We start from the raw sequence: 25399 nt of genomic DNA on the forward strand, positions 1-25399 counted from the left end.
GAGCAGGACGAGCATTCCTGACCTGTATCAACACTGACGACGGTCCTCACGGGGGGAAATATCCAAACACTGAACACACATGAAAAAAAAAAAAAAAAAACATAAAGGGGGAAAAGGTGGAGTCAAAGTGGATGCTTGACAAAGGAATGCATGCAAGCGTGTCCTTGTCTAAACTGGAGCTAGAGAGCTGCAGGTCCACCACAGCAGAGAGGAACAGTCAACAGTTATGGTAGCAGTCCTTCAGTTGTGTGTAGTCTGTGGACTAAAGACTATACATGAATAAAAACGATCTGTGAGGGAGAATACTGCTGTGGTAGAGTGAGCAGTACCAAAGGCTAAATCCTGACCTCATTACAACATTCATACATAGTTTCATAGATAGACATGTGCTATTTATGCCATTTTAGAAGTAACTAAATCATACATTTGGCTTTAGGAGACTGAGGAAAATACTGGGACAAAGTTCACAACATTACAGTGGTAAAAATGGATATTCTTTCACTGCTTTTTGAAAGCAAAATGAAACTTGGAAAGGAGCACAACAGTGCAAGAGCTGGTTTGAGTGTCCTGCAATGGGGAGCGCTACACGGCTCCACCTCACTCAAGTTCAGGACAGGCCAGCAGAGACATTAAGTAAGTCAACTAACAAGTTGTCCATGGATAGAGGAGCAGTAATCAGTAGACATCTCTTTTGCATTACAAACATTTTCCTAGGGCTTCACATTATCTTCATATGTAAGCATTTTTATACAAGAAGGGAGGAAAAAAAAACATATTCATAACGATATAAAGCACCTTGGATTAAAAGATGAAGTAAATCTATTCATAAAAAGTCTTTTAGTTTGAATAAAACCATCCTCTCAATTGTGATTTATCATAAAAAGGCATATACTGAGTGTATATAGGTTGCTTTGCATACAAAAGACAATACTTTGAAGGTTTGTATTTAGTGATTAAATCATTAATAAAAAAAAAAAAAAGGAGGGGGGGAAATAGCACCAGTTTTCGGCATCTCTAACCTGAGAAACTTTTGTGAGACAACAAAATGGCTGCCGCCTTTTATTCTACTTCCCTTTCCTGCTTGTCGACGGCAAGTGGCCCTGCGTTTTGTCACCAAGTGTTAGTCGCAGGAGAGCAAACACAGTGGCTGTTTGTTACACTTCAGAAGCCTCAATGGACTCCGAGCAAGGAGACGAGGTTTGTCCGTCGTGTTTACAATCCACCCATTCATCCATCCATCCACCCGTCGGGTTCAGAAATAAATCCATTTAGTGATCGCTGGCTGGTTTCCAGAGGATTTCAAACTGAGCCTCAGGCTGCTGGCCCTGGTGGGGGCAACAATCCGAAAATAAAAAATAAAAATAAAATCACCCCCCTCCCCCAATCAACGAAAAAGAATACAAAATGAAACAAAACAAGAACTGAGGCTATTGGGTCTATCGAGGCTATTGGTGGCTGTGGATTGGCACACCTTCATGAGTCCCATCCTCTCTCTGGATGTCTGTGTGTGAGTGTGTGACTCTCAGCCACTAGAGTGTGTTTGTCGGGGGGTCCTGAGGGTTATTTGTGGCGGGTGTCTGCTTTTTGCTGCTCCTTAACATCTGCGTGTTGAAGGCACACTGGGCAGCAGGCGCTTTTTAGTTTGACGGGCCGTTTGCACTCAGCTGGTGGACAAGACTCCACAAAGCAGGTCACCTGGTTGTCCTGGGGGGTGGGGGCAAAGACGGGTCAGACACCTCATTAGATTAGACTGGATGAAATGTTCATGATCAGTGCAGCTGCAGTACAATTATCCAGATACAGGAAGTAAAAAACAGCACAAAAACATGAATAGATCAACTGGAAAAAACACTTCTTAATAAAAAGTTCAGATCATACTTGTGTTTATGTTCAAGAGGTGTCTAAAAGAGACCAATAACTTCACAGATGTACATAATGTGACTATAAAATGTGTGAATAAATGATTTCAGTGTGTGGTCATGAGCTGGCACTGTCTTGTGGTTTTGTTTGGCACAGAACAGAATCTGAAACGTTTTGCCTACGACAAGGCTCTAGTAAGATGCTTACGACATGGCTGAACAGAACAATGAAGTGCTTTGTTTCAGAGCAACAACATGATGTGTTGAACCAAACTGTTCTTTCCCAGACAGTCCTGCTCATTGTGCTTCTGCCTGCCAAATTCAATTAGAACAAAAATCCTCCAATTACAGCCAGGCGTGGAAGGTGGAAAGAGATCGTTTTGGGGAAGCCGAGGGGAAAGAGAGAGACATAAAAGAGAAACTGACAGGTGTGTTATCAGATGTGGTGAGCAAAATAAACTTTTGAGTGGAAAGATGGCAGCAAAAGGTAAGTAGGTGGGAGAGAGAGAGGCCTGAAGAAGATCAGAGGCAGCCAGGTTTGGCACAGAGCTGCCATCCCCTCTGCCAACAGTTGGCACTGAAAAGGTGTCAGAGATAAAGAATGAAAGGCAGAGAAGTGGCCGGCACACACAAACACTGTGGGGAGACACTGGTGCCAGGAGAAGCGTAATGCCAAGAGGTGCTGGAGGAGGTGAAACACTGGCATGAGTGCCAGACTGGGAGAAACTGGGGCATTTTAACTGGGCAGACTGCTCACATAGAAATGATTCTTATGGACGGCCTGTCCACAATGAGACACACGAAGAGAGTAAAACATGAGCTGCTTCTTAGAGTGTGAATAATGAGTGGATTAAGAACTGTGTGCATGTGTTTGTGTGGTGTGTAAACCAATTGCACTGCATACTGATTTATATACTGTATGTTGAACATACTCTGCATTCACATATGGTGCAGGAGTCCTTTTTCCACCGCTCTCCATCTGTTCGCTCACGTCCCTCATTATCAGTGCAGTCAGTCTTGCTCAGACGGGCCTCCAGTCTTTTAATCTGTAAAGATACAGCGACACAAACATTTACTCAGAGGAGCAGTTGTTTGTGGTTGCACCAACAATGGCACATGTCTGTCTCCATCACAACAACTTCAACAAAACTTGAGCCACGTATACATGAAAATGTGCACACTGCCCGAGTACTTCAAGTAAAAGAAATTGTCATATTACCTTCTTTAAAAACAAAATTCTCATGTAAAGCACAACAATGCAGCACCCATTAAAAATAGACTTTCACTGTGACTTTCTATTTATCAACAGCTCTGCATTTAAAAGGCTGCAGCTGACCAGAAGACAAAGTCAGGATGCTGGGCCCCATCCTGAGGAATTAACTGTACCTCTGACATGTTAATGAAAAACATGCCTGTATGTATGGAGCTCTGACTGTGTCGTGTGTTAGACTACAGCATAGCTTTTGTAAATGGATAGTGTAGGCATGCACCAAGTTCAGAGATGAGATGAATCTTTGTGTGTGGTTGGAGATACAGACACTTGCCTGCTTTCGTAAACTTGTGATTGTCTTCTGCATGTCGGAGACAAAGTCCTGGAAGTCGCTGATTGAGGGTTCAGTGCTTTTTTTGGAGGTCACAGTAACATTTACAAGACTTTCTAGAGCTTCCTCCACTGGGCTGCAGAGACAAATGTAAGAAAATTAGGTTCAGTTTCTACAACAATCATCTCTTTACAGTCTCTCTAAGACCACATAAACTACATTTACTGTTTGCATCATAAACACCATAATGAGAACGTACATGCTGTTCTTTTAAATACAGGAAACACTTAAAATAGGTGATAGACTCCTTTCCTATTTCCAGTAGACCGGTCTGCAGTCCTATACATGGCTCTGCAGTAGACAAGTATGCTTTACTGTTTTTCCCCCCATTTTTTTCTGGTGTGTCATGTTCTACATCACAAACGCGTCAGTAAACAGGTTAATAAACAGTAGAAAGCAGATGGTTGCTTATTTTGTATAGCTGTTACTAATTCAGTCTCTCTTTACAAAACATGACTAGTTTGGAATGATATTCAAGAGCTGGTTGGACGAAGACAGATGGAATTTTTCGGCAGTGCATGTGCTGCAAGAGGGGTGAAAATTAGCATGTCCACCCAGGTGTCATGTTTCCATCACTGCTGATTGGAGCCGATTAATACCCATGATCACTGCGGAGTCATTTGTCCTGGGAATTAATGCAGATTGTATCCTTTCCCATCAAAAACAGAAGCCAGATGTTAGTGTTTGTGGTTTTTTGTCTGGTGGGAAAAGGGGCTTCTGTGAAACCCATCTTCAGCATGTGATGCTGGGTGGTCTGCTGACCATTAATTTACAATAAAAATAAACAGATTCACACTAAGATTTTTTTTTTTGCTGTACTTTGAATGTAAATAGGATGCCAGAGCACATTAAAAGCATCAAAGTAGAGTCTGTTTATTGAAAAGTGCCAGGGGAAGATCTCCCAGACCCCCTGACAGAGGTCTGGGCTCAGTCCCAAATGTCCTTAAATTCTAGAAACGTCCCTGTGTACACCTGACCTGTGCAGGACTGTTGCCTCTTGACAGCAAATGCTAAACACACACACTGATAAATAATATTCATTGTTTGTTTATAAACTGGCCCCTAGCCTCCTATTCTGCAACTGTGGCCTCTGGGAAAAAGCAAGTTAAGTATCCCTGATGTATTATAAACCTCCAAAATTCTTGCTTGAAGCTCTTATTTATACCTGGCAATAACAAATGAGCACAAAGAAAAGCTTCAGTCACATATTGACACCACAATGTCTTTCTAAATATTTGTTTGGGGAGGAAAAGCTTGGGGAGGGAAAAAAATCTGGAAAAGGCAAACAAAACAAGACAAAAAAAAGGGCAGAATCTGAAAATACACCATCCTCCTGCAGCTCTCCCCTCTCTGTCCTAGACCCCTCCCACCTAATGACCATGGGCATATGCTAACGCTTCATACAGTAACCGTGTGTTTCCCATATATTGATTTATATGATCTTATTTTATGAAACAGTTGCACACAGCTCATTTGCTAAGCCCCTCCATGCCCCACTCTCTCCCCGTTTATTAGACCACAAATAAAACAAATATTTGCTGGCTAGCCACCCCACCATCCCTCCACCTCGTCCCCACCATTGTGGACTGCTTCCCTGGGAGGAGAGCAGACAGCAGCTAGGGGGATGGACCTTTGGTCAGTGGCTGTACTGGTTTGTATTCAGCCAGTGCAAACCCCCCCAGCGCTGTGTGGCACAGCAGGCTGGAGACCAGCGGCAGCACCAGGTCTAACCTGTGTAACAGCAGCCACAGAAAATTTGCTGTTTAGGCTATTAAGATGATGTTTGTCATGCTGTGTTACCTGTTCTCCTGGACGCTGTTGGCAGGTCTTTCCTCTTTGTAGCTGTGCTCAGCTGATCTGCGTCCTCTAAAGTGGTATGACAGGGCATTGAACTGACCCTTGGTTCTGCAGTCTGTTGAGTTAAACACAATACAACAAATCTTTACTGTACCAAATGGCTTTTCAGGATCAAGTTATATTTTCTTGTTCAACATGATAAAATGGCAACACTTACGCACTTAATGACCACATGGAATACAGGAAACTCGTGCGGGGAAGTTAGACTAATGTTTTTTCCTTTACGCATAAACACAAATACAGCCACCCACCCATGCATACATACACAAAACAGGAAACCATGACTGCTGATGCCACTTTCTTTCTGCTTCAAAGTGCTGATCTAAGGGGCTTATTGTATTAAAATGACTCACACTGCCGTCACTGTACCTAGTTCAAAGAGGGTAAAAGACACACACACAAACACAGACCCCTGCTCATGCCCTACTACACACCTGGAGCATGCTGAGCATCAGCAAAGAGCAACTAGAGACAGTCCATAATAAATCTGAGGAAGGACAGATGAATGGGATCGGGCCCTGTAGTTAGGAGGGCTTCACCTTTATCTGTAAAAGTTTAAAGCCGGCTGCTCAGCCTCAGAGCGCCTTTGATTTACCAGACAAGAGTCTGTAAAAGACAAAGACTATCTAAACACAACAAGACTTCCTATCTCATGCTGATAGACACGCATGAGCACACAGATGCACGCTCATACCCTGCTGAGCTGCACACACACATACACACACATGTAAGTTCTCAGCAGTGTCCTCTCTCTTAATGGAGCCAAACACAACTGTGAATCTGGCTATAGCCTCACTGACAGACAGACAGACACAAACAAGTGCGTTAACTTCCTCCCTCCCTCGCCTTTCTGGCAGGATCTTCTCTGTTTATTAGCTTAGCTCTTCCCTTGTACATTTTGTCAAGGAAGGGTGAGTGCCGAGGTCAGAATCTGGGATGAAAGGAGAATAATTAAGAGGCACCATGTGTTGCTTATTAAAAAGACAATGAATTGATGAGACCGCCTCATTTCAGTTTACTTCAGTCTTTTGAAAGTTGAGATCTAAAACTAGACTTACACCTCAGTTTACACATCACGATTGTTAATATTTTATATCACACAGTGGACTGAAACTTTCCCCCTCAAGCTTTTACATCAAATGAGAACTTATTTATCCCAAATGCAGCACAAAACAATTATGAATTGACACATAAGTCTAACAGAGTCCAGATGTACACAGACAGGCTGAAAGTCATTCACATGTGACTGGAGATCACATCCGTACATCTGCAATAAGCATTTTGTCTTATTTCACATAGTTCAATCAATATTTTAGATTAATCTGGTTCAATATTTACATGTGTTCATGTTTACATGTGCTCAAGTGTTCATTGTATGAAATTTTATTGTCCCTAAAGTCCCTATAACATGAAATCATAGCTGTTTGTGGGCAGATTCTGGAGTGCATACATGACCACGTGATCTTTTCTCCTTTTCAGTCAACATTTCTTGCATCACTTCATTAGTGATTAAATGGAAAAAGGTAAAGTAGGGAGGTGGTGGCTGTATGTTTTACAACATGTGGTAAATGGCCACATTATGTCACTGAAAAAACACTTTTTTTCCCCCCATGAACCACCCGGAAGGTACTGGAGCAGTTTTTAAAATATGAAAAACGTATTTACATCTTGAGTTTAAAGAAATCAGTCTTGGCCTGTCATGGTGCTCCTGCAAGCCCATAATCAAAGCTTGGGAGACAGCAGATAGTAATGACTATTATTCGCTCTTATTATGATTGCTCAATGTTGTATTAAAAAATCATTGCATGGCTTTCAGTCCCTAGAGTTTAATTAATTTAATAACTTAGATTATCTGTTCTAATCTAGTCTATTTACTATTTCACAACCGATCACATCTCCAAATAAATGATACACAAAGCAAACAATCAGTATAAATCCTAAAGCTGGTTCATTACAACAGCAGGGGGTGCCTCTTCATTCGTCTCCTTTTCGCTTTGTCAGCTGCACCCATGGGTGGAACTTTTAAACATCAAGGACTTAGCTCCAAATACAATCTCTTCCCCCTACAATTAGTGGGAGCAGTCTGTGAAAAGCACAACACTGGGTACGTCATAAGTGTTCAAAAAGGAAAACCGCTGTTTCACTGACGCGGTGATCCAGCAGAGTAACAATGGCATGACATTTCATGGCATTCCACTTCAAACATTATTTTACGCTGATTTCACAACAAGACAAAATCTACATCTGACAGAAGGAAGTTTGCCTTTCTCGAGGCTACAGAGAAATGATCCCAGACGTTGTTTCTCTTTGGTCAAATCGCCTTTTCATTACGAGGCGCTGAAGCCTCATACATTGTTTATTCTTCCCTAGTTGATCTCTTCCTCCAAGCTTCACACTCAGTCAAGCAACAATCACACTGAGTGACATCTATTTGACACGAGCCGTACAGAAAGGAGCTCTGTCAAGTAAATTGCGGTCAAAGATTAACCTTGTTGTGGGGTGGGGGGGTTCATATTGTAGCAGAAAACAGGTGATTGTTGTGAAGCCAGGCTGCCTTGAGGAAGATGTTATCAAAGGGAAACAAGGGTGAGGATATTGTGGCTTTAATTTTACACACTGGACCAGTGTGATGCGGAGACTGAAATGTCTAGGCCACTTCCTGTGCTGTTAAACTCTTTGTCTTCTTTCATCATGAAAAAAGGCACAGGTTTTTAAAGATTAGTCAAGATGATGAAAGACGTGATAGTGAGAGGTAACTGTTCTGTACATAACTGTGCTGTCAGAATAAATCACACTCGCAACGGACATGAGAAACTGAGCCGGAGGATCTGCCATTAATTTCTGAAAGTGAAACTTTTATGAAAACATGAGTTTACTGGTTTTATTGTATATGCCTCTACAATCTATTGTAATCCTCTTGTAATAAATCCTCTCTGTCAAGCTTGACACGTCCATTTTTTTTGTTGACTGTCTCAAACACAAGTTGACTTAAAATCATGTTTGAAGTTGTAGCTTGAGGTTTTGTTTTTTTTTTTTAACCAGACTCCATGTTTTCTTACTATAATAATGGGGAGGGCGAGGAATAATTAATCTCATTTATTCATTTTTATGACACATAAATAAATATAAAGATATTAAAAAATAAACTTGACATTTATGTTTAAATTAATGTCTCTTACTCATATATAGGTGATGTATTGTGTTTTATGTATTAAATGACATTATTATTTTATTAGACTGTTTATTTCTTTGCAGTTGTTTTTGTGTATCTGTTAAAGACTGTATCATTCACTTCAGTTGTAGCATACAAAGTTGCAGCGAGATGCACTCCCAAGAACAAAACAATGTCTGACAAAAATGTGCTTTATCTTTTTTTCTATTATTTTTTTCTTATTTTTATAAATCCTGACAGAAAATGGTGTCTCATTAGTTTTGTGAATGCACATATTCATATCCTTATTGCATTTGTACATTTAGAAATAACTTCTCTATTTGTATATATTTATTTATGATCTGTGCAAACTGACACCACTCTCAATAACATGTGTTCCTCTCAGTTGTGAAGGAATTTACATTATCCTTCCTGATACATTTCAGTAAAGGACAACTCTGACTACATACAGATTCAAATTCAAGCCTTTTCACTGTACCAATTTGAAAAACTGCCAAAATGAAAGACCCACATTTGTACCTTAAAAAATGTATTTCTGCAAACTGGAGGTGCTGTAAACATTGCTAAGTTCAGCTATGTTAGTATCTAACACCAGCCAACTTCAGGTATTTGTTTTCCAAGCTAAGTAGACAGTAGTAAGTAGAAACTTAACTTAAGGGTTGGGGTTAGGGTTAGTCAAAGAAAGTCTTAAAAACATCTTAAGAATGTTGTTTGTAAAGGACAGATATCTTAATGTGTATTTTTCTTTTACTTAATAGCTGTTATTCATTAAAATGTGTACCTTGTACCCCGTTCCCTGTTCTCACCACCTCTCCAAGATAGTTGATCCAGGGTAAACACTGAGGCGGCTTCATACTGAAATGTTTCTATTGTTCTGTCCTTGTGTTTGTACATGCACTGAACTAAATATCAAAGTAAAAGAATTACATAAAGAATGATGAAAGCAACATTATCAAACAATCAAAAACTGTTCTCACCTTCACAACAGTCCTGCCACATGCGCAGGTCAATCTGAGGGATGTCATCACAGCTGCCGTAGCCGTGGGGGAGCTCGGCCACCCTGAAGACGTCTTGCTGGATGCGTGTGATATTGTCCCCGTTGTCACACAGCACCCGTGTCAGGGAGGCCTGCTTCAACTGGGTCAGCTGGGCAGGAGTGAACACGCCTGGGTTTTCATACCAGAACCTGAACAAGACAGACAGGCATGTACTCAAGGTTTTCTACTGTTGCATTAATTTAACAGCATCAGTCTAATGTCTAAAGCTTGATTGATCAAACAAAAATAAGTTCTGGTCATTATCTTGCCTCATTATCTTGCCAATCACAAGCAAAAGGCCTGACCTCAGTATATGCAGAGGAAATGGGGAAAAGTAATCACTTTGTACCCAGAAGAGTGACTGACTGGGATACCTGGAGGCTGTTTTTTCTTTGAGGCAATGTCTTTGTAAATGGTGAGGTGAGATGTGTTGTACCTGTCTCCATCCCGCAGGCGCTTGAACTGAGTTACCAGCAGACACATGAGGGTGGGCCCCACTCTACTTCCAGGGACCAGGTCTTCAGCCATCAGTGCAGGGAACAGATCGATGTTTAGAGGAGTGCCGTACAGCCTACCACACAGAACAAATAGTCAGGGACACTAAACTATATATATCATGATCCAGAGTTTATGGAGCACAAACTTCCCTGAAGTCACTATCACACCACGATTCTTTGTCTCAAAATGACAAGAACCTTATAAAGACTATGCTTTCCTTAGACTGTTCGAAGGCATGACTATAGCCCGCTAATAACCTGGTTTCATTTGTTTTATACTGGTCTCAAGTAACAGAAAATTGTAATATAGTTTATCTTGGGTGTATAATTACCTCTGCAGTTTCTCTCTGACACTAGGATTCTTAATTTCATTCCTCAGGTCATCAAACGTCCGAGCCGAGGTCAGGTTACAGAAGGTCCTGTAATCATTGTACGGTGGCATTCCATGATCCCTTCCTCTCTGTATATTCATAGCAGCCAGATCCAGAGCCACAGCGTGGGCCATAGAGAACAACCTCTCCGTCAGCTCTGTATTCAGCAGTTGTGTGGACACCCGCATTTTACCAGCGACGCCAAAGAGCCCACGAAGGAGTGGGTCAATTCCGCCCTCGTTCACAATGCGGAACGGGGAGAAGAAGGCACGATGCAGAGAGATGTGTCCCTGGGGGATAGGCTGGAAGTCCTCGTCTAACCTGTAGAGTATTGGGTTGATGAGGGTGTGCCCGAAGCGGAAAGCAGCAGTGGCGAAAGCATTGAGGATGCCAGTGTTAACATTGGGGTTGTAACTGGTGTATGGCCCCATCATCTTCATGCCTGCCTCACCCAGGATCTAGGAGATGAGAAAGGGAACTTAATAGTCTTTCTTCTAATCATCTTTATCATTGTAATACAGCATCACTATTAATGAATGTCTTTCCTTTTGCTGTAACCTTGTAAATAACTGAAGAAACAGAGGTCAAAAAAACCCCACAACTAGCATCATAACAGAGACACATTAGACTTAAAATGACAGCTGTTACCTTTGGCAACCAATGACTGTAGGTGATGTGCTGCATCTGGGCCCCCACTATCTTCCTGGCCTCATGGTAGATGGTGTCCCCATCCCAATGGGGATTCAGTCTCAGTAGCTCTGTGGCTATGCGGTTGTGCTCCCTGAACCATACCGTGTGCATGGCAGTCAGACCAAGCTGCTCATTGGCACGGTGATCTCCAGCTAAGAAACATGGAATTGGACTCTCATTTTCATCCCTCATACACTCAGTGGGTGGTCCAGTGGCAAACGGCAGAAGAGGCTTCCCTGTTCGCTGGATGATACCTTGCCGGAGCAGACCCCTTTGGCTGGCTAAGTCGCGGATTTCCTCAGATTCATGGCGTGAGCTGCCGTAGACATTTGAAGCATCGATGTAAGAGGTCAGCTGATTGATTTGCTCTCTTGGGTATACACTGTTCATGAGAAGAGAAGTCATCCCACTGCCGCACACGGGGCTGGAGCGGACAAAGAACATGCAGCGGGCCCCACTTCGCAGCTGCCGTGGGTCATTGGGTGGGAACTGGATTGGGAAGCATGGTGGGTCATTGGTGCAGACCTGAGTGCACAGCTGGCCGTCGGAGAACCGCGACTGACTGAGAGCCGCCACTGTCGAGTCCAAGTCATGGTCCAGGAACTGACCCCACTGCATCAGCATGTGCGTGTAGCGGTCATCAGGAGTGATGGTTTCTGTACCAATCATGGTGGTGGACACCAACCTCGGCAGAGGCAACCTGTATCCATTATGCAGCTGCTCAGTAGCACCTCTTGGCAAGTTAAAGCCATTATCATAGACTGACTTCAGAAGTCGTTCGAAGGCAGTGAGTGAGGCGCCCCACATAGGGTGCTGCAGGTTGTTGCAGGTGCCGTCGTGGCTGCGGTACTTTTGGTGGAAGCAAATATCAGAGCAGTTGTTGAAGCGACGGTGGGCTGTGCAGCCAGACAGGTTGGCGATCACATCCAGAAAGTGTGGGGACACCAAGTCGTTGTAGCGAAATGCTGTGAGAAAGCAACATAAATTCAACACATGAAGAGTCTGGATAAGTTTAGGCTTCATAAAAGATTTAAAAATATTAGAAGTGAAGTACAACATCATCCAAGCCACCACTTAAGATATGCAATAAGCTAATGTCTATTAACATGATTCTCAAACATGTATTAACTATTTTTATAGCAGACACAGCGATTAACTGCTACTGGCTCTGGTAGTAGAAAGAACCTCCTGTCCCGAGGGCACAACTTGCAGTATTTCACTAACCTGCCCTGACTCGCTTTGATATGTGAGAGCTCCTCTGTGAAAGTTTCAATGTGCAGCACATCAATGTGCATGTGTGTAGGACTGAGATGTGTTAGCAAGGTGCTGTTGTGGTTATGCATGAGAACAAGTGTTAAGTGTGTGCGGCCAAGCTCAATGAGGGTTAGGTGAGACTTCCTGTATAAATGGCAAAACCTGCTACAAGTTCACTTTACACACATTATTGGTGTGTCATGTGTGGTTCTGTATGTGTGTGTGTGTGCGTGTGTGTGTGAGAACAGAGAAAGGGGAAACTGTGGTGTTGCGCTCTCAGATGAAATAGAGATACAATAAAAACAGCACGTTTGTTTCTGCTGACGGGCAGAAAACTCTCTGTTAGCTTGGTTTGGGGCCAGTGCAACAATGAACACTTGGTTGTTGGCATAAGTAATAAAAACACTGTCTCTCTCTTTCTGTCTCTGCCTTGCTTTGTTCAGATTTCACAGAGCTCTGTTTCCCTCTCCCCACCTCTCTTTTTCCTCTGACACTAACTTTCACCTGAATCCTTCTCTCTTGACAACATGCCACTCTTCTTTTACATGCTAATATCCCTTGCTTTTCTTTATAAATTCCTCCTTCTTCTTTGATTCAGGTAAAATTCTTCAAAGAACTGCATGAGAAACATTATTCACAAAACACAGCCGCTCTACACAACCAGCCAGTTCAACCTTTCTGCTGTTAAATTCAACCATCCTTTACAATGAGCACTTTCATGCCCCATAAAGTCATTTTTCCATGCATATGTGAATGCAAACAAAGACAGACGCTTACATGAATAAACATCTGAACCAGCCCATGCTCACCTAATCTCCCACACGCATGCATAATTGAGACAATCTGCACACCACCACACGCCACCTTAAAATTTGTCCTGTGCTTGACAGTGATTGTAGGTTTAGTGTTGTGTGGTGTGACACAGGGCTAATAAAAGTGTTAACGGGCTCCTCGTCAACTGCTCCATGATTATGTCTCTATGCCTCGGGTCATGCTTAAGAGAAAATGGCATACAGATGGAGCACCTATCCTCAGCCAAACGTTGCTCACGATAACATGGTAATTCATAGAGTGGTTGAGAATTGAATTACTGGTTGCATGAGACTTTGCTTAAAAAACTGGGTGGGAGCTTCTTACTGAATCCACAGTGAGACTTTGGTAGAATGTTAAGTATACTCAATAAGAAAATGACATTTCCATCCATCAATTCATCAGCTACGCCCGCTGATCCTCGAGGGCTCATGAGGGAAAGCTGATATTACTAAGACAACAAATTTAAATATACAGAATGTATATGCACCTACATCTGTATTAGGATGATGTGTAACAGTGTTTGTGTCCATTGATCTGTTTGTAGTTCAGTGCATAATAGAGATGTAATTAGACTGCAGAAGGGTCCAAATTTAGTATCTGCCATTTTGCCAAATGTGGGTAAAAATCTGTCCTTGTGAATAAAATAAAGCTGCCATTGCGGGGTTGGTGAAATGGGCCTATGTCATCACAAACTCCCATCACCACAACAAATAAGTTCACTGACCATGTTTTGTTTGACATTGTGCAAACCCACTGGTGGCGTCATGCTAATGTTAATAACTGCACTGCAGCTCTTTGATTAACCTTCCCTGTCCACATTGCTACGGTTAAGCTCACTTTATCTAGCTAGCTATCTGGCTTAATTACCAGTACCAGTGGCAGTGATACTGGTAATCGAACTGGTACCACAAAGAGCAATTTTGCACTAAGCACAAAGTAAGTCTATAAATATGTGGCCACACATTGCTTGAGGAGATCAGCCTAAAAGGAAAAATGAAGAGCACGGTGAGAGAGTGGCTACAATAAACTTGCTTGAATTTTTGTGTATAGGTGAAATCACAGCCTCGTCCTATGGATTGATCACCACATGCACGCTCCACACTGGTGACTGAGAGCACTGTTGTCTGCTCAGCTGTGACTTGCAGTACTTACTTCCTCATTAAAAACATATTTGAGACCCAAAAAGCCACAGAAACAATAATCTGATAACTCAGTCATAAATAACAAGGCTCTGAGCTACTACTGCTGTATCTACAGTTTTTGTACAGGGTAGCAGTAACAGCAGCAATAGACTAGCAACAAGGAATGTACTGCTGAACATAAGACAGTATAATTCAGCACTGAACATCAGACCATATGAACTATGCGTTCACTTACTGACGTGCATACCAAAGTGCCTTTGAACTGTAATGCGACCGCTTAGCTTCAGAAAAAAAGTGAACAAAATACAAAGTCAGTGGCAACACATCTTTGGACTGAACCAAGTGATTTGAATCAGCAGAGCGATCTGTCAGGAACCAGAGTCCATAGAAAACATGAAAACCATTTTGTCATGATGAAGTCAGACTCCTTCAAATGCAAACACCTATTAATCATTTCCTCCACGCATTAAGTTGTTCCAGTGGTTATTCCCAATGCTATGAATACAGCGTAATCAACAGCAATGGTGTGCCAAAGGCTCCACCCTGCAACACCAGTAAACTAGAGAGCAGACTCCCATGGGCTCTCAGAGGCTGTTCACACCCTGACAGAGAGCAGCAATATTTGGCTTTTTTCAGCAGCAGAACGCTCAGACACAAGATGTCTGGAACGGCATGACACTCTCCTTCGTAGTAATGAAATATCAATATAAGGGCTGTACCTAATATTTCTTCAGATTAAGCTTTGAATGTCATCATCCTTTATGACGCCATCACACACACACACACACACACACACACACACACACACACACACACACACACAAAAATATCCTAGAACAAAATTCTCAGTTTGAATAAAGTGATTCATCAGATTAAATTTGTGTTTTCATCAAATCAACTTTCTTTAATGAATAAATGTAATATATGGTGTTGTTAGATTGGTGGTATTTGGTACAGCCCTAATCAATATTACTGTATAGTAAGTGATGCAATGAAGGAAGCAGGTTAAACAAACTGTTTTGAAATTTTAGAAGGTCAGTGCTACACAACAGCTCATTGTTTCTGGTTGCCACTGTTTGGTTTGTGTAGAGAAATAATGACACCAGGGCTGAAAATTAACTTTTTGGCTCACCGGCCAAGGGGACTGGTAGATGAGAAAATCCACTGGCCAGACATATTTTTCTACCAGCCAAAATAATTAATTGCCTTTTTCTGTCACATATACATTTGTTTCAGTACTTTTCATTGAGATAATACAGTATTAAGTTGAATACAAGCTTAAAGGTAGGATCTGGAGGATTTTCAAACAAAACAAAATATAGACATACTATACAAACAAAATCCTGCTTAATCATCACCTATGGGCTTCTACTCATGTGTGGTGGTGACTCTGTTTGCAGAGCTCCTGCCCTTAAACTGTATTTTTATGTTTTTGTGAGCTCGGACCGCTTCTGGGCAGAGATTTCCCCAGCCAATGAGAGAGCGCAGGAGCCGTGCCCGAGCATGTCCGAGTGTGTCCGAGCATGCACTGGTACGAGCCTTGCCTGAACCTCTTCTGTGAAGCCTTTTTCTGTACCTCCGGGCTCCGTACACCCGGGAGAGTTGAACCTGATAGGAGGGGCCAAATTTGAATGTGTGTTTACAAACAGCAACTGGAAAATCCTCCAGACCCTACCTTTAAAGGAGAGGCCAGAGTGAAATTTGAAGCAAAATTAGTTTAAAATGATCAAGTTTTGAGCTCAAAATTCCATTTGCACTTTGTACTTCAGACATTTGTACTTCAAACATAACAGTAATTTATAGTAAACATAACAGCAATTTTTTTGTAAACCTTCCAGATGCTTATTAATCATGTAACTTAAACCTCCTCAGACTGCCCATTCATTTTCTTTAGCATATTACCGACATACATTACAGCTCATAGTGTAGCCAGCCTCTTGAAATGCTGTTATCGCTGAACCTCCATTCCTCACAAAACTTTCTTTTTTTCTCTAACGTTACAGCTTCAGCTTCGTCCTCGTCTGTGTTTTTTTCGTTTTGTCAGTGATTTACTTACACCTGGTAATCTTCCACATGACGCCCACGGTGATAGCTTGCTTGCTACTAACAGCAGATCATGGATCTAGACGCGCAATATGCCTGTGTGTGCACGCATCCTCCGAGTAGGCCTACAGGTTCCTTGATGCAGCGGGGAGCAATTAAGGTGCGACACACAACAAACAGAGCGCTGGTCTGCTATTAGCCACCATCAAATAGCTATTATATATATGATTTATTACATGACTATTTTGATACAAACATTTACCCGCCAATGTGGAGGATAGCCTTCCAAGATTTAGTCGCCAAATGGAAAATCTACCTGCAATTGGCACTTGGCGGATGTTAATTTTCAGCCCTGAATGACACTATGTCCAAATGTGATTCGAATTACAACCAGCATCCATAATCTAAAGAAGATGTGGAATTTGACAATTTCAAACTAGAATTTTTTGCCTTGTGATTGCATGCCATGTTGTAGGTACAGTTTACATTGACGTCTGTGGAAACATGGATTGGCTGACAAAAAAGGTTCATCTATGGTACCTCACTTAGGGGAACAGTAATTTGTGTAATAAAGAAGACATACAGCTAGCTTGGTGTGCCTTGATGGCAAAATGTTTAGGGCACAGAACTGAAACAACCATGGTTCGATTCTGGCTGGACACCTTTGTTGTATGTCATCCCACACTGTCCACAATTTCTTGTCTCTCTACACTGTTGGCTCTCAAATAAAGGCAGAATGCCAAAAAAGAAGATGCAGCTTTACTGATTTTTTTCTTTGTAAGTCTTTAAGATTCGCTCAACTTGATTAGTCCTCATTTGTCAGTGTGTACAGCCACAATTCAGACTGATGTCTCTGATTAAAATAATTTAAGAGTTACAGATTTTTTTCCCAAACATTTGTAGACACTTGAATGGTGAGAGATGTGATCAGGTATAAAGCAACAAAAGTAACAGCAGTCTGTTTTGCACCTTTAGTAGCAGCATAGAATATTTGGGTATTAGACTCACCGGTGCCGTTGGTGTCCACCATGAGACCCTGGTTGACGTGGTTCTGGATGAGCAGAAGAGTCTGCTCAAAGATCTCCCCAGCACGCGCCTGCTCCACTGTGTAGGGGTCACGTGGATACCGGAAAAGAGCTAGCAGCTCTCCTGGGGTACGAGGCTGACTGGAGGGATGAGGGATAAAGAGATGGGGTGTAGGGGAGTACAGAGAGAATGACAGAGTGAAGAAGAGACAATGAATATGTTATGTGTAGAGAGATTAATTTCAAATGTTTTACTCAAATGACATTCTTCTGGCCCTTTTTTTTTTCCAAGGGCGGGAAAAGCAGGAACAGCTTTCTGACACTCTCCAGAAGATGTATTTGCTACAGCTAGAGCAGGTCAGAGAGTTCAAACAAGAAGACGCCCAAATCATGCATAAATTCCTGAGTAAGTTCACATTACACGACTTTCAGAAAGTCATCACATTGATGTAATGCTCACACTACACAACTTGCTGTTTTACAATCATGAGTCTTTTAGTTGCTGTAGTTTTCACATCACATAACTGACCGGTTACACGAGGTCACACACTACAAGGTGATAAATGGACTTGCAAAGCAAGCACCTGTCTAGTCTTCTGATCACTCAAAGCACTTTTGCACTATATGTCCATTCATCCATTCACACTCACATTTATACACTGGTTGCAGAGGCTGCCATACAAGGTGCCACGTGCTACTCACTTACAAAAAACCACACCCATTTCACACACCCGTCATCAGGAGCAATTTGGGGTTCAGTATCTTGCCCAAGGATTCTTTGACAAGCTTGCTGGAGGAGCTGGGGATTGAACTCATTTGTGTACAACCTGCTCTTCCCTCCTGAGCCACAGCCGCCCAATAAATATCTTTTAACAAGAGGATTCCTCGATAAGCATGTCTGGTCTTTAAACTACGCTTTGTCACGAAACCACTCAAGCTCCTATTGGTGAGCGCCAAGTCAATGCTGATTTGCATCTGATCTGGGACTTTGTCAGGAAGCTCCAAAATCTGTCAGGAACAAAGTCGTGTAGTGTGAACTAGGCATTAGTCATTTCACTCATGAGTTGGATCTTCTCCATCATCACTGAGTTTGTTTTGCATGACGGTGTGTTTTTGCTGCTTTCCTAATGAAGTCTACTGGACTGCACACTATCACCTGAGGATAATTTTTTAAACATGCATTCAACTTGGACTTAAGGGTTTGGCGAACCATTAAGACACATGCCAGATCCACAGGTGTTCTACCCAAACCAAGATGAAAAACAAATCATGAATTGCCTCATTTGGCAGGCACATTTAGATCATGACATAATGCAGCTGAAAGCCAAGATATTTTTGAACCATGAACACTTTATTTGACATCTTAATGTGTTTAATAATGCTGGCAAAGATCTGTTATGTTACGTAGCTTTTTACTGGATTTCTGGTAAAGCAGCAATACACTCTAAATGCATATATTCTATGATAAACAGAGAGCAGGCATGTGGAATATACACACTATGAAATATAGATTGATGTAAACATACTGTATATTGCCTTATCATAGTGTAGTTTTATTTTATTAGCACACACGATACTTTGCTAAACAGGACTGGAGTTTTACATAAATACTTTCTGTGGTTGATTACATTTTTCTTCCTCCTACAGCTAACAACATTAACACTGGTGTGGAGAGAGAGAGAGAGGGCTGTTGCCAAGAGTGGTCAAAGGTGTGTTGTTTTTGTGTGGGAAAACGGCTGCTTTAATTGCATTTAGTTTTGATAATTTGAAAAAGCTGGCGACACAGATGCAATTTGTTTCAATAATGAACAGCTGCTGCCATCAACAAGCAACTCTCAAGGTCTAACTGTCTGACACTTAGCAGCAACACAGCCAATGTCCTTTATGATCCGAGTAACAAGTGCTACTAGCTCTTCTCCTGATACGCGCTTATTCTCCAATGGCATTCTGGTTTTCCATTATTTCCAAACCATGTTTAAAAGACGCTGGTGCCATCAGCCAAGGAGGAGGCCGCCTGTTAATCTGTGATAGTCATTAAAAAGAGCTGGAAATCCCCTCATCTCTATTTGGGCTACCACTGTGTATTTGTCTGTGCATTTCTCTTCTTCATGTGTGTTTATGTGTATATGTGTTTGTGCACTGTATTTGTGCATGCATGTGTGGGCAGAGTGTATGTGTGTGCGTGCCAAGAAAAACACAGCTGTTACCCACATCATTCAACAGGATGGAAATACTTACGGGCTATATTGAAACCACCTACATCTCTTAAGGCTCGGATACACTTCCCCAGACAGCTGGGGACTTGTAACGCTCGCGCGTATTCGTACGTACGACAATTTACGGTCCGCGCTGACCTTGTGCTCCACACATGCATATTTCCCCATCATGTCCCCATCCAGTTGGTGGCATCATATCATTGTTTGCCAACCGCCAATAAAAATCAAAAACAAGATAAAGAATCATGCGTGTGATGCATAACAAGCAAAACACAACTGGGGAAAATAGAATGTGAGAGAACAGGACCTGGGACTGCAGTGTGGAATAAGAGATTATGTTTTGTAACTGAAGCATGGCCAGTTGGCACAATTGTTATGTGTACAGTTCCGCTCACAAATTTTGGGGTGCACATGAACGTCCACAAAGACGCAAACATTGGTGGATGATGACATTCATGCCATGCGGAATACAGCAAATCCTCGCGGTCATGGAAAGTATGAAGCAGGCTTTACAGTGACAGAGTGTAATGAAAAGTTAGATAAACAAAGACTTCAAATAACTATTGATTCCTTTAATGTCCTGAAAATGATTACATTGATGCACAAACGGATAGACAGATAGAGATGCCACGAAGAGCTGTTGACAAGCAGTCACAAATATTGACTGCAGCTGTCAGAACAATTGTCTGACTAAATGGCCGTCAGCACTGCACCCTAAGGCACCATTTCTCATTGGAGTGTTCTGATCTGCAAACTGCAAACCCTGTGAACTGACATAGGAAAGTGCAGGAATATTAGCAGCCCCTCTAAATGGCCACACTCTTTCCCTGAAGGCTCTGACTCAGACTTAGAACATGCAAGTCATGTGCCAAGATGATGTGAGACAAGCCATTTGTATTATAACTTAGGCCCCATGAGCATGTAGCTCTGGACTGAGTCTGTACAGGGCAAAACAGTTCAATTAGTCCAACTATAAAAAGGACTGATGACATAATGTTGTTGCAGATTGCTGCTCTCATTTGCTTAGTTACAACCTATATCAAAGAGCCATTAAATTGAAGACGTGTACATTTGTAAAGTGCAGTATAATGTGCTACTGTATATGAGACTTGTTTTAATCTAAAAAGTACGGGTATATGAAGTTGTAGACTTAGTGGCTGATAGATGCAGGCCCAATCAAAAGCACTGGCTGTACACAAACTTTTCTGTATTGACAGTACAAAAGAACATACATTAATCAGAAATCACCTGACAGTGTGAATGCTAGCCTCCCCACATTTTGTGCTCAACTACTGTATCACAAGTGTTATTCTACAAATGACCTCCTAAAATTGATTCATTTAAGGGAATATCAGTGTGCTCTGTGAAATGTAAATATTACGCACAATCTTAATTTGCACTACAATTACAAGATTTACTTAAAACATCGCATATGTTGGCCATAGTATGTGTAGCCTTCATTTTACACTTAATTGCCTCGCCTTACCACTAATATGAAATGCATGAACTGGCTTTCTAAATCAGTTACAGGGTATTGAGTGTAAAGACCTAATGATGTGTCTCAAATTGTATATTTCTGTACTTATACTTGCTATTTTGAGTGCCTTAGTTCATTCATGCTGAGCAATATGGCAAAATGCAGTCACTATAAGTACTTGCATGGTGCACGCATAGCAGTCAAAAAAGTAAAATGTGAAACGCTGAACACTTCTCACCCTCAATGGTCACCATGTTGCTTATGTAGCATAAGGGGCTAGACCACATTTCAAACTTGTGAAATATTGGCCGACTACCATGTGTACCATGTAATACATGTGTATTTTTCACCACCACTATAGTGTTGTCAGGTATAAGCCATCAGTTTGTTTATTAGGTTAATTCTGTAATAACTTGGTACCACAAACGATAATATGAATGCTAATGTTAACTTGCTAGCTAACAGCGGCACATTTTATCATCAGGCATCGACGTCACGTGTTGAAGTGTAAGCTATATGTTTTTGGGGTGTTTGGTGTTAACGTGTGTTAAATTGTCGTCTTCACCATAGAAGATTTTAGTATTAGATTTCCGCTCAGTTGCTTGACAAGTTGGAAATATATTTGCAAAATGCAACAGCTAAACAGCTATTATTAACTCAGGAGATCAGCTGGTGATAGAAGAAGACAAAGACAAAGAAGAAGAAGACGAAGAAGAAGCAGTTTTTTCACTCTGTTGTCATAGCAGTCGGGGGTTTGGTGCCTTGCTCAGGGGCACCTTGGCAATGCTCCAGAGGCAAGCTGGCACCTCTCCAGCTGTCCCAGGTGACCCTCCAGTTCCCAACCCAAATTCCTATGGACTGAGCTACTGCCGCCACTGGCATTCATAGATATAGAAGCATGCCCTCAAAGCACGTTCATTTTTAATACAACAAATGAATAAAAACAGAAGTGAGCAAACAAACAGATACTGCAAGTATATATTTTGTTAAATGTTAATAACTTTCACTTTTCAAAGTACTACCTCCTGAGTAGTAGAAGAAAGGCTTTCAAATCTTGTGACCATCATGTCCAACTAGTGTGCAATGGCAATGTTTGATTTCAGACAACACTAGCCTGTCAAAACTTGCGCACTACACAAGTAAGAGCATAGTGTGCGCGGTGTACTACATGTAAGTGTACTCAGTATCTGATTTGAGGCGCAGCATAAAAGTCCCTTTGAGTGTGAGCTTCACATAACTTACCCATCAAAGAGACGTCTCCTTGTTGACTCAATAGCACTGTCCACATTCCGGATGGCTTGCTCTATGGAGGTGCTCACAAAGGTGTCTCCTTCTCTGCTGACTGCAGGAACTGTTGTTACACAGAGAGAGACAGACAGACAGACTGATTAGAACCAAGTTGAAAAAATCATTTGGGACATGAGACTTTATTGGGATTCACGAGGTTACTCAACATAAAAGAATTTCTTTCCCACTTTCTCATTTTGTGTTTGTTACTTTTTTTTTTAAGTTTGATTAAACTGCCATTTAAATATTTACAAAATTAATTTGGAAAAGGTATTAATGCTATTTTACACAATTCAGTGTCACTACACTCGATGCTCTAACACACGAGGTATAACACTGGTCAAAACACATTTTAAGGATAGGTTACTGGAAGTAACCGAGCCTTTTAAGGTGCTGCACTTCAGCTTCCCATTTCTGGCACACTCGTTCCTCTTAGTGTGCCATTGAACACAGTGAGAATATGACATGAGGACAAAGAGAGTCCAACAACAACTGAGCACATTGATACAGTTTATGGCTCACCAGCAGAGTGCTGTAGCCTGACCTGACAAATCTCAGCAGGAAACACCAACACACACAGGGAAGAGCTGACCTGCTTCACAGCTAACACATTATGTTCCAACTTCCCTGCTTCACTCTCTGTTCTTGTGACTGGTAAATATCCAATAAGGATAAGGGCTTTGACATGGATTCATTGCATTAGTGCTGCATGAAGAAAGAGGGAGTGTTCCTTCTAGTTTGTACATTGAGGGTGAAGTTCAATGCTAGAAAAATTATATATCTTACTTTAATTGACATATTACAAAACACTGTAGTTGACCTAAGGTTTTATCATCCATGTGACCAAACTTGCTACAGCATTGATAAGCAACACATTCATCCCTTACTGACACTGTGGACTTACTTGACTCTGCCCCTCATATAGAAAGTGAAAAAAGAACAGCATAATGTCTGGTTATGAGCCACTGGCATTAGCTGTGTGTTACCTGTGACAGTGAGAACCATACTGGCCACCTGGTACCCGATGGGATTGCGAGCGACACACTCGTAGCGTCCACCATCGGCAGTGCCCACGTCCTTCACCTCTAAATAACCCTCAGAGCTGATGTGGAACTTGCCACTCTCTGTCACCTGTACACCATCCTGGGAGAGAAAGGGTGGGACAAAGGGTAAAGGTCATGACCTTGGGAGCTGGTATGTGAAGGTGCGTATCGAATTACGAGACAGTAATTAGGAGCCTCACAGATGGAATCTGTTGTGTCAGTCCACTGAGATGTTTAGTTTACATGGTTGTTTATGAGCAGAAACTTCAACTTGAACAACTTAAATATATTATTCACTGAGTTACCTCATTGTCATTATTTGCCTTAATTTGTATAATGACTAATAAAGTAACCACACACCATTTCCTGGCCCCACTACCTTTTTTTCTTCGCGGTTCTCTTTTAAGCACTCTAAAGGGTAAGTTAAACACCTATTTTTCAACCTGGAACCTATTTTCCCATGTTTTTGTGCTACAGTGACTTCTAGGAACAACAATTTTTAAAACTGATTCAGTACTGAGTGAGAGGGCTGCAGTAATATCACCACTAAAAGTGCTTTTTTCCAACGATAGGTTCAGAAACAGCCCTAAAGTTGCCATCACCATACACACAAGACTCAATTTAAATAAACAGTAATTTTAGTGTGTACGGAGCCAGCATATTTTCACATCTAGCTGGGTGAATTAAGGGTTTATTTCAACCGAACTGGAGTTGGTGATTGTTGGAACGGTGGAAAGACAATCCAAGACATTTTTGGTGAGTTTTATTTTGTTTCTGTCAACTTTGAGTTAAGTTTATTTTACGATCATAAAATTACTGTTTATTTAAATTGAGTCTGGTGTGATTGGTGATAGTGATTTCAGGGCTGTTTCTCGTTAAACAAACAGGAGCTTACTCTTAAATAAAAAGGTCTATCTCTGTATCCTGATCCTTCACATAAGTTGACAGACACGGAATAATAATCTGAGCCTGTCAGTGGCAAAAACAAGCACTTACAGTCGATGTAAATTGAAGATACTGTACCAATTTCAATGATTTCTGTTCCGCTTTAAACACAAAAACATGGGTCAATCATCCTTTAAGCACTTGTCTAACCCCATGACCTCTGTGGTGAGGTGATGGGCACCTTACTCAGCTGCACAGGAGCTTTATCATCTAACCTTGTTCCAGGTGATGACAGGCTGTGGCTGGCCCTGGGCACTGCAGGGAATCTGGACGTCCTGGCCAGACTCCACCGTCAGGTCCCTTGGAGCATTTGTGAAAACAGGCGTTACTGAATGAGTTAAAACATACACACACACACACATAGGCATGTGTTAATGATTATGCACCAGCACTCAAAGTACTGCACATGTAAACTGCATTTTGCAATCAATCACAACAGACATGAAACCCTGAGACTTATCTCAGCGTTTTACTGTCCTGCATATGCTCACAGAATATACACAAACTCACAGTGTTTGTGTTACACTGCAGTTGCTGTTTCTCCTTCCTTTATTACAGAGCTGCAAAACATTAACCAATTTGAGCCCTAAGACTACAATTAGTATGATAAGGAGAAATGCCACAACATTTGTTCTGATTGGTCGAAAGTCTTGATACCTGGTACGGACAAACTCTCTGTAAGTCTCCTCCAGTACAACTTAGACATTTTTAGATGATATGAAAAAACACGTTTATCAATAGTCAAAAATGAAAAAATTAAAATATTTTTATATGTCTTGCACAAAAAATATTTTTTACACTTCATGTGTGTGCATATCTGTGATATTCAACATGTTGAGTTCATGGATGCCATATACTTGATTGTGCTCCTTTACTAGATACAACCATTTTCTTGTTTTATTATATTTAGTCTTCGGGCACATGGGACTGATGGTTTTTCTTAAAGTATAATCAAATATGTAGAGGTCCCATATACCCAAAGACTAAATGTAGTGTGAAAAAAAAGAAATTTAAAATTTCAGTTGTGGGCACAAATGAGTTCAAGTCTGTGGGGAGTACAACGTGTGAAG

The 25399-nt window shown here is 41.5% G+C and overlaps 1 protein-coding gene across 1 annotated transcript in view; it reads right to left on the bottom strand.

Moving 5' to 3' along the window:
• Window positions 1-962: 962 nt before the first annotated feature.
• LOC125900470 (peroxidasin) overlaps window positions 963-25399 on the bottom strand; it is a 66143-nt gene continuing 41706 nt past the window's right edge. The window contains exons 12-23 of the mRNA XM_049595484.1: window positions 24545-24657; window positions 23328-23484; window positions 22297-22405; window positions 17345-17502; window positions 11043-12049; window positions 10356-10852; window positions 9963-10097; window positions 9467-9675; window positions 5261-5372; window positions 3404-3536; window positions 2792-2905; window positions 963-1704 (exon numbers count right to left, since the gene is read on the bottom strand). Coding sequence (XP_049451441.1) covers window positions 1561-1704; window positions 2792-2905; window positions 3404-3536; window positions 5261-5372; window positions 9467-9675; window positions 9963-10097; window positions 10356-10852; window positions 11043-12049; window positions 17345-17502; window positions 22297-22405; window positions 23328-23484; window positions 24545-24657 — 2888 coding nt within the window. The 3' untranslated portion in view covers window positions 963-1560. The remainder of the gene's footprint in view (window positions 1705-2791; window positions 2906-3403; window positions 3537-5260; window positions 5373-9466; window positions 9676-9962; window positions 10098-10355; window positions 10853-11042; window positions 12050-17344; window positions 17503-22296; window positions 22406-23327; window positions 23485-24544; window positions 24658-25399) is intronic.

This window comes from Epinephelus fuscoguttatus, linkage group LG14 (genome assembly GCF_011397635.1).
Source record: "Epinephelus fuscoguttatus linkage group LG14, E.fuscoguttatus.final_Chr_v1".
Lineage (NCBI taxonomy): Eukaryota > Metazoa > Chordata > Actinopteri > Perciformes > Serranidae > Epinephelus > Epinephelus fuscoguttatus.